Genomic DNA, 18147 nt, shown 5'->3' on the forward strand with positions numbered 1-18147 from the left:
CTTTGTCCATCTGTGATCGAAGAAAATGCTGAATAATGAGGGTATTGATGAAAGAATATTTAATAACTTGGTAAAGAGGTCGAAACTTTTAGTTGCAAAAGTGATTTCCTTAAGTTCATTATTGTACATTACCGAACAGCAGAGAGTTGCCAAAAGTAATTAACCAGTAAATACTAAGCCAGGTACATATATGGTGGAAAATCCTTTTTTTTCCCGATAGAGAATACTTCTGGACCTAGTTGGATTTCCAATTACACACTCTCCTTCCCTTCAGGGATTTTCTGCAGAGCTGTCTGGTGAGCACAGATGTCAGAAGAGGCAGCATATGGCATTATGGAGTGTGTTTAAAAAGTTAAGGAAAGGTTAGTTTTTGTGTATGCTTATTACACAATTTAAAAATAGCTTTGACTCTATTTGTAAATCAAATGACGGCCAGCTCTCAGGCCTGTGCCAAGTGTGAAGCTTTAAAACAAGGTTTCTTTTGAGTGGCTTTGGTGGCATTGGGAAGGAGAAAGCACTGCAGGAATTTTAAGATCTACTTTCTCTGGTTATACACAAAAATGATCTGAGTTTTACAGAGATTATCTGCAGTAACATTGAGAAGGACTTCACAGAACAGAGTGCGTCTTTAGTCAGTGATTAAGAATGCCGTGCAGCATTTGAAGAGGTGGTGACTATTTCCCTTGTCTGCGTAGAGCCCGGAGCTCCGGCAAAAGGGAGAAAAAAATGTTCACAACAATTTGCAAATACAATCTATTTCATCCCCAACCTAGCAACCACTGAGAATGAGATGACTATTTCTCATCTGCACTCCTACCACCCTGCCCCCGATTTTATATTTTGGTGCCGTAAATTACTGCTAGAATGTTAGGATGTTCAAATAAGACTTTACTAAGTGCCTAGGAAATTCCAAGCTGCCCTTGTCAATTTAGAGGGAAGACAAGCTGCAAAAAATGTCAAGTACTTCAAGTCGACCTTTTAATAAGGACACGTGAGACAAGTGAGCGGACTTTAAATTGGATCTCTCTGCACATCCTTTGAGTCACCCCCTGAATCCAGCAAAAATTAGGGGTTTGTGGGAGCCTCTCTGCTCCTGCACCCCAGCTTCTGGGGGCAGCTGTGTGTTTCTTGGGTCTGTGATGGACACGGTCACATGTCAGAGCAGTGAGACCCAGGCATGCAGTCTACCCCCTCTTCCAATTTCTCTTTAATGAGAAAACCCCTCAAAGCTTTGACTCTATGAAGAGTCCCATTAAAAACAGAAGTTCTGTGAATGGGATCTCCGCACTTCACATCTGGGTAGCTGGCTTTGAATCGCTGAAATGCTCGCCCTTCAGTTGATCAACCTACTAGGTTTATTTGGATTGGAGACTCGAAGCTGTTTTTTACTTTCTCCTTGCTTAGTGTCACTTAGATAAAAATAAATTACGCCCCCTTCCCCAACACACACACAGACTCACAGACAGACACACACAGAGACACACAGACACACACGCAGACACACACACAGAGACACACAGACACACACGCGGCCTTTAGTCTTGGTGAGACTGCCGGTGATGGGAGGTAGCCAGTATGTCAGGCCCAAAGGAAGCACATTGTTTCCTCCAGTCACTGGGCTGAGAAAATAGTCAAGCCCGATGGTTTATCCTAAAGTCACGAAAAATCAGTGACTCTCAATAATCGAGGGCGCTGTTTTGCTGGGGCCCAGCTCCCTGCAGTTTAGTATTTCTGATTTTATTCCACTGTGGGACGTTGTGGTGGGTACCATGCTCTACCACCCGGAACCAGCCTGTCGGGGATGAAGACTCATTCCCTGAAGCTGCTGGGAATGTTGCAGCCCACCGCCCTCCAAGCCAGCTTCCTGGGGGCTGCATCGCTAGGGAGACTCACCCTGCCCCAGGGGAACTTCTCCTTGGGTGGAGGTCCAGCCCCTCCCCCCAACTCAGGACAAGTCTCAGGGGTCAGCGCTGCTTCTGAGGGCGCCCCGTGGACGCGGCTCGAGCCTGTGTTGAGGCTCTTCCCCTCCCCTCATCCCCAGTCCTGCCTCTGCATCCCTCCCCTTCTCTAGGTGCTGGTCCCAGGCTCTCGCCCTGCGCTTGAATCACCGTGTCCGAGTCGGCTTCCCAGGGAACCCGACCTTAGACACGTGTGGTTCTTGTTTCCTTTGTAGATGGGTTTTTCCGATCTTGAAATTAGCTTCAAACGTATGAAAACGGTGTAGTGTGAAGAACTGATAAAAAGAGTTAAGAAATTTTCTAGTTTTTATATCCTTTCCAGAAGTTCTTGTATAACACGAATTGTTTCAATTAGCTCCACCATTGCAGCGCCTATAGTGTAACTGAGGGCTGGGAGAAACATTGTGGAAGAAGGATCTAGGTTCTGGTGATGACTAACCTAGAGCTGAGGAGAGCCCGGAGTCCAAGGGGATTGCGATGTTGAACCTGTGTGACTGAGGCAATAAGGGTGTCAACATACACAAAGAGGCTACACAGGCTGTGCAACTTTTATAATAATCAAAGGTGGGTAGAATGCAAGAACAAAAGTACAGCTGCCGTTCTTCTACTGAGAGGCAGTGGCTTAGAATCTTAGCTCCGTTACTTCTTTCCTGTGTGACCCTGGGGAAGTCACTTAATAGCTCTGTGATTCAGGTTCTCATTTGTAAAATAAGGATAATAATACTTAATATTGCTAGTTAATCTTTTTTATTTCAAATGTGTTCCAGTTATCTTTTGCTATGAATGAACCTCCCAACACTTAGTAGCTTCAAACAGCAATGGTTTATTATTTCTTACGAGTCTCACTCAGTCCACTTGTACACACAAGTTTGATGATTATTCGCCTGAATCAGTTATTACCATTATTGTTGTGGAATTTTCTAATTCCATGATTCCTTATACGTTTATTTATTGGAATTCTATGGTAAAGAATAACTTTTTCTGAATATATATACATATATATATGTAGAAGTGAATCTGTTTGCTGTACAGCAGAAACTAACACAACATTGTAAATCAACTCTACTCCAATAAAATACATTAAAAATTGTAAAAAAAACCCCTTTTTCTTCTCCTTCATTTAGTCATCTATTAAATTATATATCAGCACAAACTCATACTCTTATTTTATTCAGTAGGTTATAGTCCATTATTTATTTGAATGTTCAAGTTATCTGACCATTATCATAATAATGTTCAACTTGAACGTTCAAATAATTAAAAATATTTTTTTCAGATTTCCCATGTTTTCCCTGTCCACATGCATGGATAGCCTTCCCTATTATCAACATCACCCACAAGAATGGCACATTTTTAAAAAATTTTTTTTAACCAAGGATGAACCTGCAATGATGTATCACAATCACCCAGAGTTCACAGTTCATGCGAGGGTTCACTCTAGGTGCTGTGAATTCTGTGGGTTCTGATGAACGTGTAATGACATATGTCCATCGTCATAATGCCACACAGAGTATTTTCACTGCCCTAAAATTACCCTACGTTCTGCCTGTCAGAGATCAGTTGACAGTATTTATAGCATCTATTTCTGGGCTGTCTATTCTGTTCCATTGATATATTTGTCTATTCTTTTGCCAGTATCACATGGTCTTGATTACTGTAGCTTTCTAGTAAGTCTTGAAGTCAGGTAGCATTATCCTTCCAACTTTGTTCTCCTTCAGTATTACGTTAGCTATTCTGGGTCTTTTGCTTCTCCAGGTAAACTTTAGAATCAGTTTGTTGACATCCATGAAATAACTTGCTGGGATTTTGATTAGGATTTAGGACTGCATTGAATCTAAATATCGAGTTGCGCAGAACTGATGTCTTGACAACTAAGTTTCTCTATTTATGAACATTGAATATCTCTCCATTTATTTAGCTCTTTGATTTCACTTATCAGAGTTTTGTAGTTTTCCTCATCTAGATCTTGTACACGTTTTGTTAGATTTATGCCTATTTCTTTTTTTTTTGGTGCTAATGTAAGTGGACCTTGTAATTTAACTTCAGGTTCCACTTGTTCATTGTTGGTATACAGTGACCATAATATTTTTAGTTGAGAAAACACTCTGTCCACAAGTGCTGAGCTACCCGGTAAAATCAGAGAAAATTCTGATGTGTGGAGGGTATACTCAATTTCAATTTTTTCCCATATTGAACTGTTTATGTGTTTCAGCCCAAATATTTTGCAGGGTCTGCCTATGCCTCTTCTCAACAAATATTTTTACAAGACAGAACTTGTTAGTTGTCTCTATTTATGGTTCTTTTGAGTGTTTCATCAAGTTTAGTTGCTGCACCATTATGGGGCTTCTCAATTTCCCTTCAATTCAGTATAGAATATGCCTCTCCCATTAAAAGCAAGAACTTAATGAACAGAAGTTTCTTCCCACAAATGGAGATGTTCTCAAAGCATGATTAAACAATTTCAAAGTTAAATCTTGTGCAGGTTAAACCCATCTCATATTAATATTTTGCTAAACCAAAAAAAGATCCGGGACAAATACTCAATCAGAATGCGGGGATAACAGTGTGACCCAGACCATTCTGGTGAGGGCTCGCCTGTCTGAAAGGCCTTTTGTGGTCTGGTCCAGCCTCATCTCTACTGCCTCCCCTGCCTCTGGTCGTGTCTCACACAGCTCTTCTCTTCAGTAGACTCCATGCCTTTGCACTTGTTGCTGCTCTGCCTGGAAACTGGTCCCCTCCATTCTCACCTGGCTCGTTTTTCCTTATCCTACAGCCCTAGACTGCATCATTTCCTCTAGGCGCCTCCCGTGGCCCCTCTGAAGTGGCCTCCCCCGCCCCTATTGCAGCCGTTCCGTGTGGACCTATATCTGTTCAATTGTTCTTCCTCCTTCACCTTTTCAAGACATTCTTTGTCCTGTGTCCTAATTATTGAAGAGCACTGCTCCTTGCTTCCTAGGGTGACAGCTATTAGATAAACTGATCTGTGCTGTGTGATCAGTGACTTGATGAGTTGCTTATCTGCTTCTGAGAACATACTTGTAGTTCACTGAGGCCCATTGGGGCAGTGGTCAAAGTGGGGTGCACACATCTGGGAGTCACAAGACCATTTATAAGGGAGTAGGTAGAAAATATACTAACTTTTATTTCCATTATTTTATTGAGAAAAACTAAGAAAGTCAGGTTTTCTAATATTTATATTTTGGTTGAGAAAGTGCATGTATATAACTTTATAAATCTAACTTGACATGGTACCATGCACCAAATATTCGTGTTGATTGAGTACTCCATCGTAAACATCTGAAGCCCACTGCCATAGAGGCACACTGACATGCCAGTGGGTGACTCTTCAAGCTTTCTGGCAGTGTAATGACATATTTATCAAGTGTTTCCTACATGCCAGCCACTGTTCTGTACCGTTTACAGGGATTGGCTTACTTATTCCTTACAGCCACCTTGTGTGATTGCCTTCATTTTGTGGGTGAAAAAATTGAACCTGGAGAATCAGGTAACATGTTCAAGGACAAGACTAGTATGTGGCTGATTTGGGATAGAACCTATGTGGTCTGATTGCAGAGGCCACTTGCTTAACCCCCGCTCCATACCGTACCTGTCTGTTCCCATGGGGTGGGCACATGTGGCCTCCAGGAGGAGAGGGACCATGTCTGTCTTGTTCACTGTGGTACCCTTATAAGTGTTTCTTCAATGAATGAAGGAACCGAGGGCCTGTCACCACCTCTGAATTCATGTCCCTTAAATGGGAACTTTGAATAAGTACTCTTTTATTTTTAACTTGAAACATTTTTTCCCTTGCAATAAATAGAGTTGATGAGAAATTGGCATGGGTTAAATTAGCAGTCTTTTTTAGGAACTTACATGAAATATGTCTGCATCATTTTAATACCAATGGTCAGTTATGAGTCCCAGCTCACCCCTGATGTGACTAATGCCTTCCTTTTTTCCCTTTATCATGAGTGTATGAGAAATGAACATTAGAAATGAACCTCAGCTTCCCTCTGTACACTGTATGGAGTGTCCCTCAAACATGTACAGCCTTAAAAGGGTAACAAGAGCAGTAGCAACTTACACATGGAAAAGAGAAGCAGAACGTAACTAATTTTTTGGGAGAGGTTTACCCACTGATCGCCTTTTAAGTCTTAATTCTTTGGCACAAGGATACGTAATAATCTCTCAGGTGTTCTGGGATTTAATAAAATTGTTTAGGTTTGGCTAAATAAGTTTGTGATTCTGTAAGTCTGATTCCCTCTACATCTGAAAGACTATTAAGAGAGTCTTACAAGTTTTGTATTATATCACTGTATTTGAATTATGACTGTTTTCTTCCCCGTTTTCCTTTTAGGCTCTTTCAAGACACTTACTCTTCCACCCGTAAGTATTTATTAAAAGATTTGGTTTCAGAAATATACATTGCGTCCGTGAAATAAATGAATTAGTATTTTATTGGCTTTTATATTAATTTACATTCCTTGTGAGTTTGATGGAGTTCAGTTCCACCTTCAGATTATTTAAGAATAATATTACTTCAGGGAGCTTGGATATTAGCCTCTTCAAACTCACAGTGGAGATTTTCCTCTCGTAAAATGGAGAACTTCACTGAGGGGGACTGGCCTGGACTGTTAACATAGGTACCTGGGCGGGTTTGGTCCCGCTTCTGCCTTAACAAACCTTCCAGTCTTGGGTGTGTACTTAATGCTCCATCCCAGTTTCTTTGTTCTGGAAAAGGGCAGTGCTTCACTGAGCTGAACTGTACCCTGAGGCAAAATAAAACAACAGTAATTGATACTGACCCTGTCTTTGTTTAAAATTTTGATCTTTTGTTTCATAATTTAATTTTTGCATCACGTTTGCTATTTAAAACTATTGAAAATATTCAAAAACTTTAAGTGTTGATTACTGAGTTTTTTTGGCACGCTCTTAAATTTTGCAGTTCAGACAAGTGCCTGGCTCACCTCACCATGGTCCCGGTCCTGGAGGAGGGGATAAAGGTATAGTCTGTTTCATAGGGGTTACCTTGGAGGTGAAATGAGATGTGAACACGCTGTAGCATCTGCTACAGAAGTGGAAAGGGTTATTATTTTTTTGAGAGAGTCATAAAACCTGTTTATTAAATATTGTTTGTGAACTAGTCCTGTGTCTCATGGCTTTAATTTGGAAGTTTGTGCTTTTATTACTATTTTGTTTTGGAGCTTCACACATGTAATATACAGTCGAATAGAACATAGCATCCACCAAGAGGACAATTTGGTGTACTTTTCTGGGACTAGATGACTGATGACTTTGACCCTGACACTTATGTAAGGTTGACATTTCCCGATGAGCCAGGTTCCCCGTTAACTCTTGAAGGTTACTTATCAAGCACATTCAGAAACCACATTCATTTTGGGGTTCTTAGAGAATATAGTGTTCCCAAACTGTCCTTTATAAAAATTACTTACATTCTATAACTATTATGTTTCTTACCTATTTTTAAAAAATATTGATTTATTTACTTGGCTGCATCGGGTCCTAGCTGCAGCATGCGGGATCTTTTATTTATTTTTTATTTTTTAAAAAATTAACTGTGTTCTTCCAGTGTCTTTTTATTTTATTTTTTGATATTTATTTTATTTAATCTTTAAAAAATTTTCGGCTGCACTGGGTCTTAGTTGAGGCACGCGGGATCTTCATTGTGGCATGCAGGATCTTTTGTTGTGGCGCACAGGCTTCTCTCTAGTTGTGGCATGTGGGTTTTCTCTCTCTAGTTGTGGCACATGGGCTTAGTTGCCCCGTGGCATGTGGGATCCCTGACCAGGGATTGAACCTGCATCCCCTTCATTGGAAGGCGGATTCTTTACCACTGGACCACGAGGGAAGTCCCAGTGTGGGATCTTTTAGTTGCAGCATGTGGGATCTTTAGTTGTGGCATGTGGGATCTTTAGTTGTGGCATGTGGGATCTAGTTCCGTGACCAGGAATCAAACCCGGTCCCTTTGCATTGGGAGCGCGGAGTCTTAGCCACTGGACCACCAGGGAAGTCCCTGTTTCTTACTTATTATTATGTTTGTACTTACCTTACTAACAAATATACTGTTGTAATATTAGAAAGTGGGGTTGGGGGGAGGGAAGCCCTGAGCAGACAGACGTGGGGAAAAAAACCCAATCTTAGTGACAATAAGATGTTAGGCTGCATTAATGTGACCTCAGACATTAGGTGCTGGCCCACCGGTGTCTGTGTCCATAACTGTTGAAAAAGTATTACAGTGAGAAGATTAAAATAAATCCTGTGTAATATAATTGTCTGATAGCAGAAGGGGTTGCGATTTCAGTTCAGGAATCACAGCTCAATGCATAATAACTGTCTGCTTTCCTCAAAGACGTCTGCAGTGGCATGGCCTGGAGTGTAGCAAGTCTGGAAGGGGCAGGCATGTGGGCGGACGAGGGCACTCTGGCTGATTCCCGTAATGTGCCTATAAGCTGTACTTGTCCCAATTAGCTACAAATTTGGCTACTATTAGCCTTAAAGTCTTAACCATGTGGAATACTAATCCCAACGTCTTATATTTGTCTTTAATATTATGCCATTTCTATTGTATGTAGATATAGCAATTATTTATTGAAAGATTTACCAGGAGTTATATTTAGGACTAGATCCCTTTTTAGTAAAACAAAATTTTAAAGGCTTAGTCATAAAGTGTCTGGGAAAATTTAATAACTCTTGGCAAAAATAGAAGGTTCTGCATTTTTATGAGTGTTCAATGAAAATAGACCCATCTTTCCAAGTGCTCTTGCATTCTGATGCTTGTAGATGTAATATTTTAAATTATTTTTTAACGTCCTCCTGAAGTTTTGCTATAAAATATGAATATATTGGCTGCATTAAAACAAATATGTTTTTAATATCTGACTAGCTCATTGTTTCTGTTTTTGATACAGTAAAATCAGCCTTCAATAAGAAGTAAATAAAAAACAGAATTTACACTTAACATAAAGATTATTGATTGTACAAAACGTGCTAGAAAAAGTTTCTTTTTATTCTCTTTGTAAGTAAATCCAACTTAAAACGAGGGAGTGGTTTTTAAAATTAGCATGCCTAAAAATTTTTTTTAAATTTTATATTGGAATATAGTTGATTTACAATGCTGTGTTAGTTTTAGGTGTACAGCAAAGTGAATCAGTTATACATATATCTATTCTTTTTTAGATTCTTTTCCCATATAGGTTATTACAGAATATTGAGTATAGTTCCCTGTCCTATACAGTAGGTCCTTGTTGATTGTCCATTTTATGTATAGTAGTGTATATATGTTAATCCAAACCTCCTAATAAAATTAGAATGCTTTTAAAGTTTAATTACTAATATATTTTAAAATAGAAACTATCATCTTAAATTTCTCAGTTTTATTTTGAAAGTTATTTGAAATTACCATTACTTTTGGTAACTGGAGTTATTAGTGAAATAAAGTAGGATAAATACTATTGTGTTGTTTGTTTCCTTAAGACAGTTGATCTTTCAGAGAAGATGGTTTCAGACGGCCCGGATTAGAATAAGGAATCCATTTATTGTCCATCAAGAGCCTTTCTGAACATGCCTCTATCATCTACCCGGAGAGTTTGCGTTTATGTATACACAAAATAGACTTAGCCTAACTGAGAATCAACCGTGCTCAACTCAGATGCTCGTTGATATTTTGTTGATCTAAGCCCTGGGTATCGTATACCCCCAGACTCTTATTCTGCTGCTGGACAGTGTCTGTATATGGGAACTACATCTTTTCCCAGCCCCGTGACCTCAGTTCAACACGTAGGATCCAAAACCTCTGTGGCTAAATAATTGGTTCTTGTGTAAGACATAAGGAAGTCTCTCGTTAGGGAACCCCTTTATTACTAATTCTGGGAATCCTTTTTGGTAATTGTGTCCCCCAAGAAGGTGGGAAGCAATTTACCAGCAGAGATTCAGGAGCTTATATTACCTTCTGGGTCCTCTCCACTGTGGGAAGCAGGTTACAACCCACTGCAGGTCTGGCACAGAGAGAATCTTTCATAAAGGTTGCTTAACATCCCCAGTATTTTCTCCAGTCTCCTTCTCATTATGTCCCTCTACTGTTCCCAATGGATGACCAAGGTCTCTACTGACAGCCAGAGTCCATGGTGACACCCTAAGCCGTGCGGCGATGCCTCATCGTTCATGGGGGCGCACCAGGTCCACTCTGACAAGTCCATATCGTCACCCTAGACTTTCCAGCTCTAGGATTAGCACCGAGGCTCTGAGGATCCCAAATCACCTAAATTTTACATCGGGAGAGGTGGGGTTTCTAACAGGGGAGTGTTGAAAACGAGAATTAGGGTAAGTGAAAGGAGCAGAAAGATAGTCAGTACCATCTCCTCTTGTGTCAGCTCCCTGAAGGAGGATGGAGTGGGGGACAGAGTAAAATGTTTTGGACACTTTCGTGTTAATTCTAATTTTCTAACTCTTTGACCTCCTCGTGGTTAATAGGTCTCTTTAGTTTCAGACCTCTGCATCATTAATTTGACGTCAGTCTTCAATCTACTCTCTGTTCTGGGGCCTCTGTGCCACTAAAAATGATCCAACGATATCCAAATCATAGAGAGAAATTCCATCTAATATATTTTTTAAGCATGAACTATTTATAAATCTGTGCTGTATACAAGCAAATGATATGCTGGTTCCTGGCATATATATTTTCCTGCTTGCGGTATTAAGGACTCTGTTTAAAAGAATCTGAGGACTGAAGCATCATTTGAGAGAATAGAACATAAGGATGCAAGTTCCAGGCTAGATTCTCAGCCCTCTAGGGCGTACATCTTTGGTTCATGTTGAATCCCAAGCACCTAGAGCAACCTGGAGCTCGAAGGTGCTCAGTGAATGTTTATTTATTAAAGGAAAGCAAACATCAGTACTAGAGGTCATTTGAAGGTGATGTTACTGATTGTTTCTCCTAACAGTTTATTATGAAAGTATCAAATATCCAAAAAACCTGAAAGAGTTTCATAGGGAACACTCCTATAACCACCACTTAGAATCTACTGTTAACATTTTACCACACTTGCTCAGTTGCATATTTATGCATCTACTCATCTCTCCGTCCATTAATTGATCTTATTTTTAAAATGTATTTCCAAGTAAACTGCAAACACCAGTATTCTTCTCCCTATTTCCTGCTAACCACTGTATTGGTGGTTTGTTACGTTTCCTTCATATTCTTATCCATGTTGCTGGCTTTTTGGTGGCTGCTATTTCTGGAAAATCTCCTTGGAGCTCTCTGTGGACAACTCTTATTTGCCAAAAAAGGAGGCAGAACATTAGTTTCAGAATCTCAGGTTTATGAATATGAAAATGAACTAAAATTCAGGTGTGCTAGTGATCGATTCTTGTGGAACCTGTTATCCCCAAACTCTGGTGTGAAGCAACCATAAACTTTTATTATTTCCCACAGTTTCTGTGGGTCAGGAATTTGCGAGCCATGTCGTCGAGCAGTTCTGAGCTGCCGATGTCATCTGAAGGCTTCACCAGGCCTGGGGGTCCTCAGTAAGATTGCTCTTCACGTGGCTGGCAGGTGGGTGGTGGCTATTGGCTTCTGTTCCTCCCACTGCAGGCCTCTCACAGGCCTCTTGAGTGTCCTTATCACATGGCAGCTGACGTCCCCTAGAGTGAGGAATCCAAGAAAGAGAGAACCAGGCAGAAGCTATCCTGTTAATGACACAGCCTCATTCTACTCTTGAGAGGCGAGTCACTGGGAAATTATGCTCTACCTTTTTTTTTCTTTTTAAATTAATTTTTATTGGAGTATAGTTGCTTTACAATGTTGTGTTAGTTTCTACCGTACAGCAAAGTGACTCAGCTGTACGTATACATATATCCTCTTTTTTAGATTTCCTTCCCATTTAGGTCACCATAGAGCACTGAGTAGGGTTTCCTGTGCTATACAGTAGGTTCTCATTGGTTATCTATTTTATACATAGTACCAATAGTGTATATATGTCAATCCCCATCTCCCAATTCATCCCACCTCCGCCCTTTCCCCCTTGGGATCCACACATTTGTTCTCTACATCTGTCTCTATTTCTGCTTTGTAAATAAGATCATCTATACCAATTTTTTCAGATTCCACATGTATGTGTTAATATACGATATTTGTTTTTCTCTTTCTGACTTACTTCACTCTTTATGACAGTCTCTAGGTCCATGCACATCTCTACAAATGACCCAATTTTTTTTACTTTTTATGGCTGAGTAATATTCCATTGTATATACGTGCCACATCTTCTTTATCCATTCATCTGTCGCTGGGCATTTAGGTTGCTTCTATGACCTGGCTATAGTAAATAGTGCTGCAATGAACATTGGGGTGCGTGTGTCTTTGTGAATCGTGGTTTTCTCTGGGTATATGCCCAGGAGAGGGGCTCTGACTTTTGAAGGGAGGAGGGTCAGAGAAATTTTGGACATATTTTAAAACCATCACATATTTATACTCCTCTTGTTAGAGTAGTATATAGTTCATCCCGGGTTTGCATCTCAGCCAGTGACCTGGAGCAACTTCCTTTACTCTTCCAAGCCCCAGGTTCCTGGTGCGTAAGCTGGTATTAGTTAGAGCACCCACCGGAAGGATTGTTGTGGGGTAGAATGACACGGTGTGCGTAGGCTGAGTGTGGCTTCTGGTCTGTTCATGCTAGAAGGGAGGATTTCCACTAGTGATAGAAACAGTAAAACAACGGTGCCATCAAACTTACCAGGACTGTGACACGATGCACCAGATGCAGGAAGAGAGTGCATCCTGGAACAGGTGAGAGGTCCTGGAGAGGGTATGGCAAGAAAACAAAGCCTGTGCAAATGTGCCTTTCACCCGAGGCACGGAGGAGAAGGGTATTGTGACCCACAGTGACTGTCAGTGCGGAAGAGTTTGTGCTTGGGATAGGAAGTGACAAGGTGATTGCTCACAGAGCTGTGGGACGTGGTTCCTGCAGTCCAGGAACCCTGTGGTTTAACTGGAGAGCAAACTCCAGGATGTCGAAAGAGAGAAAACAAATTGTTTAATTTTGGTGGTTAGGAGGAGGGATGCATTTTTCAACGTCGCGATTACTTTTGATAATACTATGTATTTAAAATTTCAATTCTCACTTACAGTTACAAACATTTTTGAGGTAAAACAATGAGACTTTGATACATCTGATGTCTCTTTTTCCCCCAGCTACCTCTGAACAGTGGTGATGAGATTTATGAGCTCCGTGTCACTGGACGTGCCCAGGATGAGATTTTATTCTCGAATAGCACGCGCTTATCATTTGAGACCAAGAGAATGACTGTCTTCATTCAAACAGACAAGCCCCTGTATAAACCAAAGCAAGAAGTGAAGTTTCGTGTTGTTACACTCTTCTCAGATTTTAAGCCTTACAAAACCTCTTTAAACATTCTAATTAAGGTGAGTGCCAGACAGAAATAAAGCTGGGGGTTCAAAGCCGTCTCACTGAAGCTCTCTTGGAAGTTCTGCTCACATTGTTGGTACTGGGATGTCTTAGGATTCACGTGGCTAAGCTTCCCTCCCAAAGTGGGATGGTTTCTCTAGGAAGGGGGATGGTACAGCACTGGGTTAAGGGCTTAGGCTCCAGAGTCAAGCCTGCTTGGGTTCCGGTCCTGGCTTCTTCATTGATTAATTCATTTGTCAAACATTTATTAAACTTCTGTGTCCTCGATACAGAAGGTGAGTCCCTGCTTAAATCGACTTTTCATTCCAGTGGGTAGTGGACAGACAATAAATAAACATACAGATATATAAAAAAAGAGTGTGTGTGTGTGTATGTGTGTGTGTGTGTGTGTGTGTGTGAGAGAGAGAGAGAGAGACAGAGTGTTTGTGTTTGCTGTTTTCTATAGGGTTGTTAGAGAAGTCCTATTTGAACAGAGACCTATAGGAAATAAAAGAATGAGCCTCCACAAACAGAGGGAATAGCATATGCAAAGGCCCTGAGGTGGGAACTTGTTAGGTGCATTGGGGGAACAAGCTTGCAGTGCACTGTTGCCCAGGAAGTGAGGGGACAGATATTAGGGAGATAAGGTCAGGTACAGGTAGGTAAGCTGGATGAGGGGCTATACAGGATTTTCTCGGCTATGATATGGACTTTGGATTTTACTGTGAGTGAAATGAAAATTCACTGGAGAATTCTGAGGAGAGGCATGATGTGATCTGAGTTAACATTTTAAAAGGATCACTCTCTGCTCTAAGAAGAATAGGTGCTAGCTCTGTGACCTTGAGGAAATTAATCAACCTCTCTGAGCCTCGGTTTCCTTATTTGTAAAATGTGTAAAAATAATACCTTGTAAAGGTTTTTGTGAGGATTATGTGATATGATTCAAGTAAAGCATTTAGAACTGTGCCTGGCACATAGAACATGCTCACTAAACATTAGCTATTGTTGTACTAGGAACCCCTCTGGCAGGAAATCTTTTGGCCTGCTCTGCCTGAGTACTCTGGGCTCTGGAGGCAGCATGGTTGGCAGACTGAGTGCTTCCAGTGAGGGCCAAGCTGGAGGCAACTGACATCCGGCTGGACCTGGTTTTCTACGTTTAAGCTGAGGAGAGTATTAGACCTTTGACCAATGACATAGAGATAGGGTGACCAGTTTGCTGAGACTCTCTTGATTTTAGTACTGGAAAATCCCCTCAGTCCCAGGACATTGGTTGGCATGGACATACATACACTACCAAATGTAAAATAGATAGCTGGTGGGAAGCAGCCACATAGCACAGGGAGATCAGCTCGGTGCTTTGTGACCACCTAGAGGGGTGGGATAGGGAGGGTGGGAGGGAGACGCAAGAGGGAGGAGATATGGGGATGTATGTATATGTATAGTTGATTCACTTTGTTATACAGCAGAAACTAACACACCATTGTAAAGCAATTATACTCCAATAAAGATGTTAAGAAAAAAAAAGATGTGGCACAGGAAAAAAAAATTTTCTGAGGAATAACAGAATGGAAGGCAAATTTAGGCTTTTTAGTTCAGTATCTTCCTATTCTTAGTTTTTGTTGTTGTTATGGGCTAAACAAACACACAAACAAAAATCAAGCAAACATGTGTACATATAACTTCAAGCCAAGATGCGTTTATAGCAAATATCACATTGGTTGGCATGTTTCTTGAATGGAACTGGTATTATTTCAGAGTCAGCAGCTCTGTGAACATCTGCCTTTGCTGTGTTGGAATAAAGCAGGTCGCCATAGTGAATAGCATTTCTAAATTCATGTAACTCTCTGAGCAGTTTAGGGATGCCATTCATACGGTCCTTCAACATTTATCCACAAATACTGAGAACTTACTAGATGCTATGTGTAAATGGAGGATTTAGAAGTGACTGTCTGCCTGTGTCTGGTTGTTTACAGTCGATCTGCCTCTTTCCGTCTCAGGCGAATAAAAATCAGCCCTGGATCAATTGTCTGTTGTAAGCGTTAACCCAGAACGAACCCTGCTGATTGTGATTTGTGGATTCTTTGGGTTCCTCTCTCCGATTTTGGACTTCGCCTGTCACATTTGGCTTTCCCAGAAGTGCACAGAGAGCCCTTCCTCTTGCTGTTTCTGGTCCTGAGGGATCCCGCTGGCATGGCGGCTGGGTGGTCCCCTTGGCCAGGGCAGGAGAGTTCTACTCGGAATCCACTGTGTTTGGGACCAGTGAGTGAAGGCACATGTGGGTGCCGTACTCACCACAGTACTCGTGGGTCAGAGCATTGATGTGAATGCCCACACCCTGTACTCCTCCATCTGAAAAGAGCCCTTTGGGCCAGGGTTCACCAGACTGTGATGTTTTCTTTTTCTACATCTTTCAGTATGGGACGGGTGGTTTCTTAGAAAAACTTCCCAGAGAAAAGTGGGACTGTAGTGTAACGAGAGCCCCTGACTTGCACGAAATTGTACTCTCTAGCACAGCACCACCTGCAGGCAAGTGTGGAGAAGGCATCTGGGAACTACAGGAGGCCCGCTTTTTGGGGCCCATCTTGCCCAGCCAAGAATGACTGACTGTAGGATGTGGCTAAAATATTGATCATCATAGCATGTTCAGACATGTTCAGTGTTTTTTTTTGGATCATTGGGTGTTTTCCCTGACCCAGTAACTGACCTTCTCAGGAAGCAAAGGGGCTTCAGGGACCTTTTTATGGTGGAATAAACCTCTTCCCCTAATTCTGGCTTTCTGCAGCCAGTCTGTCCTTACACTACGGAAGTAAGTGTCTCCAACGTGTGATGTCAGCTGGCACGCTGTTTTCTACCCTGGCTGCCCTTCCTGAGAAGTTGTTGCTCCTGGTATAGGTGAGTGATCTTGTGGGCACAGCTGCTCGCTTGGGGTCTGCCCTCTGCCTGTGCTCTGACACTTTGGCCTGGAGCAGTGGTGGCACCTCATTTAAGTGATTCGATGTCTTTAATTCTACATGCTAGGCACACACCTTGTGCATAATCCAGGACTCTGGGGACTGGCAGAAATATTTGCCTTCTCCAGCCAGGGAGTTTATTGCTTGAGGTGGCTGACACAGGCACCTGATATAGAGCCCAGGCTGTGTAGAGGTGACTCAAAGAGCACGAGCGGCCACCTTCCCAGTGTCTCCAGCCATGTGGCTGTTCAGGCTGTGACAGGGGCACTGTTCATATCATACTTGGCTGTCCTGTGTGCATCCCAGTAGCAGGTGACCACACGCAAATGCTGGGCTCTGCTGTGATGCCACCGTGCGTCCCCTGTTCAAATCCTCATGTGCTCTGTAAGGACTTCTGGCATTTCTACATTCTCTGTCTCTTCCTTGTGGGTGATATGCCCAGGTCCAAGACAGGCTTGGGAAACGAGGGATTTATCTCATTCACTCCCAGCCCTGCATATCCTCCAGGTCGTCGAAGACTTCAGTTTGGATTTCCTTTGTTTGTAGGGTTGTGGGAGAAATGTGTACCTTCACCAAAATAATACATCGGCGGACTATGTACATTTCTCTCCCTACATTTTAAGTGACACTGGGAATTATTATTATCATTTTTTATTTTTGTCAGTGTGATGGAAGAAAAATGGCCTTTCATTGTTTTCATTTGCATTCCCTTAATTCTTAGACAGCATATATTTATTAGCTCTTTGTATTTCTTCATTTGTTTTTGGTCCTTTGAGCTCCGTAGCCATCCCAGTCTTGACAGGGGCAGGAGAGCCAGCTCTGACTGCACTGCCTGCCCCAGGGCTTGCCAAGGATGGTGACCCGCTTATTCTTGACCCACTTGTGGTCTTTGGTTTTTTAAAAAATTTATTTATTTATTTTTGGCTGCGTTGGGTCTTAGTTGCTGCACGCGGGCTTTCTCTAGTTGAGGCGAGCGGGGGCTACTCTTTGTTGCGGCGCGCGGGCTTCTCATTGCGGTGGCTTCTCTTGTTGCGGAGCACGGGCTGTAGGTGCATGGGCTCAGTAGTTGTGGCTTTCAGGTTCAGTAGTTGTGGCTCACGGGCTCTAGAGCGCAGGCTCAGTAGTTGTGGTGCACGGGCTTAGTTGCTCCGCGGCATGTGGGATCTTCCCAGATCAGGGATGGAACCCGTGTGCGCTGCATTGGTAGGCGGATTCTTAACCACTGCGCCACCAGGGTAGCCCCCTGGTCTTTGGTTTTAACAATTAGTTTCTGCCTTCCTAGACCACTTCCTACTCAGTTCTCAGGACTGTACTTACCCCGACTTACACAGCCTCCCCCGCCTGCGGAGGGAGGTTTCCTCTGGCTTCTAATAACCAGGCCAACCCGCTACCTTGAGTCAGAGGATAGAGATTAGGAATCAGGGATGGTGGTGGGATGAACTGGGAGACTGGGATGGATATGTATACACTAATATGTATAAAATGGATAACTAATAAGAACCTGCTGTGTAAAAAAATAAATAAAATAAAATTCAAAAAAAAAAAGAATCAGGGAAAAAATGTGATCCCAGAGTTCATAATCCAGGGAACAAAGAAACACCAAAACCAAAAAGTAACAGTGGGGCTTCCCTGGTGGCGCAGTGGTTGAGAGTCCACCTGCCGATGCAGGGGACGTGGGTTCGTGCCCCGGTCCGGGAGGATCCCACATGCCGCGGAGCGGCTGGGCCCGTGAGCCGTGGCCGCTGAGCCTGCGTGTCCAGAGCCTGTGCTCCGCAACGGGAGAGGCCACAGCGGTGAGAGGCCCGCGTACTGCAAAAAAAA

The 18147-nt window shown here is 42.2% G+C and overlaps 1 protein-coding gene across 4 annotated transcripts in view; it reads left to right on the plus strand.

The window, feature by feature from the left end:
* CD109 (CD109 molecule) overlaps positions 1-18147 on the plus strand; it is a 152437-nt gene that overhangs the window by 48038 nt on the left and 86252 nt on the right. For 2 of the 4 annotated variants that reach the window (XM_029224286.1, XM_029224282.1), the window contains exons 3-4: positions 6316-6344; positions 13162-13392. In XM_029224286.1, coding sequence (XP_029080119.1) covers positions 13270-13392 — 123 coding nt within the window. In that variant the 5' untranslated portion in view covers positions 6316-6344; positions 13162-13269. Of the gene's footprint in view, positions 1-6315; positions 6345-6918; positions 6962-12692; positions 12757-13161; positions 13393-18147 lie in introns of those variants that run through there. The other 2 variants (XM_029224284.1, XM_029224285.1) reach the window with 2 other exon arrangements.

Source organism: Monodon monoceros, unplaced genomic scaffold, assembly GCF_005190385.1.
Source record: "Monodon monoceros isolate NGI ecotype Baffin Bay Population unplaced genomic scaffold, NGI_Narwhal_1 Super_Scaffold_15, whole genome shotgun sequence".
NCBI classification, from domain to species: domain Eukaryota; kingdom Metazoa; phylum Chordata; class Mammalia; order Artiodactyla; family Monodontidae; genus Monodon; species Monodon monoceros.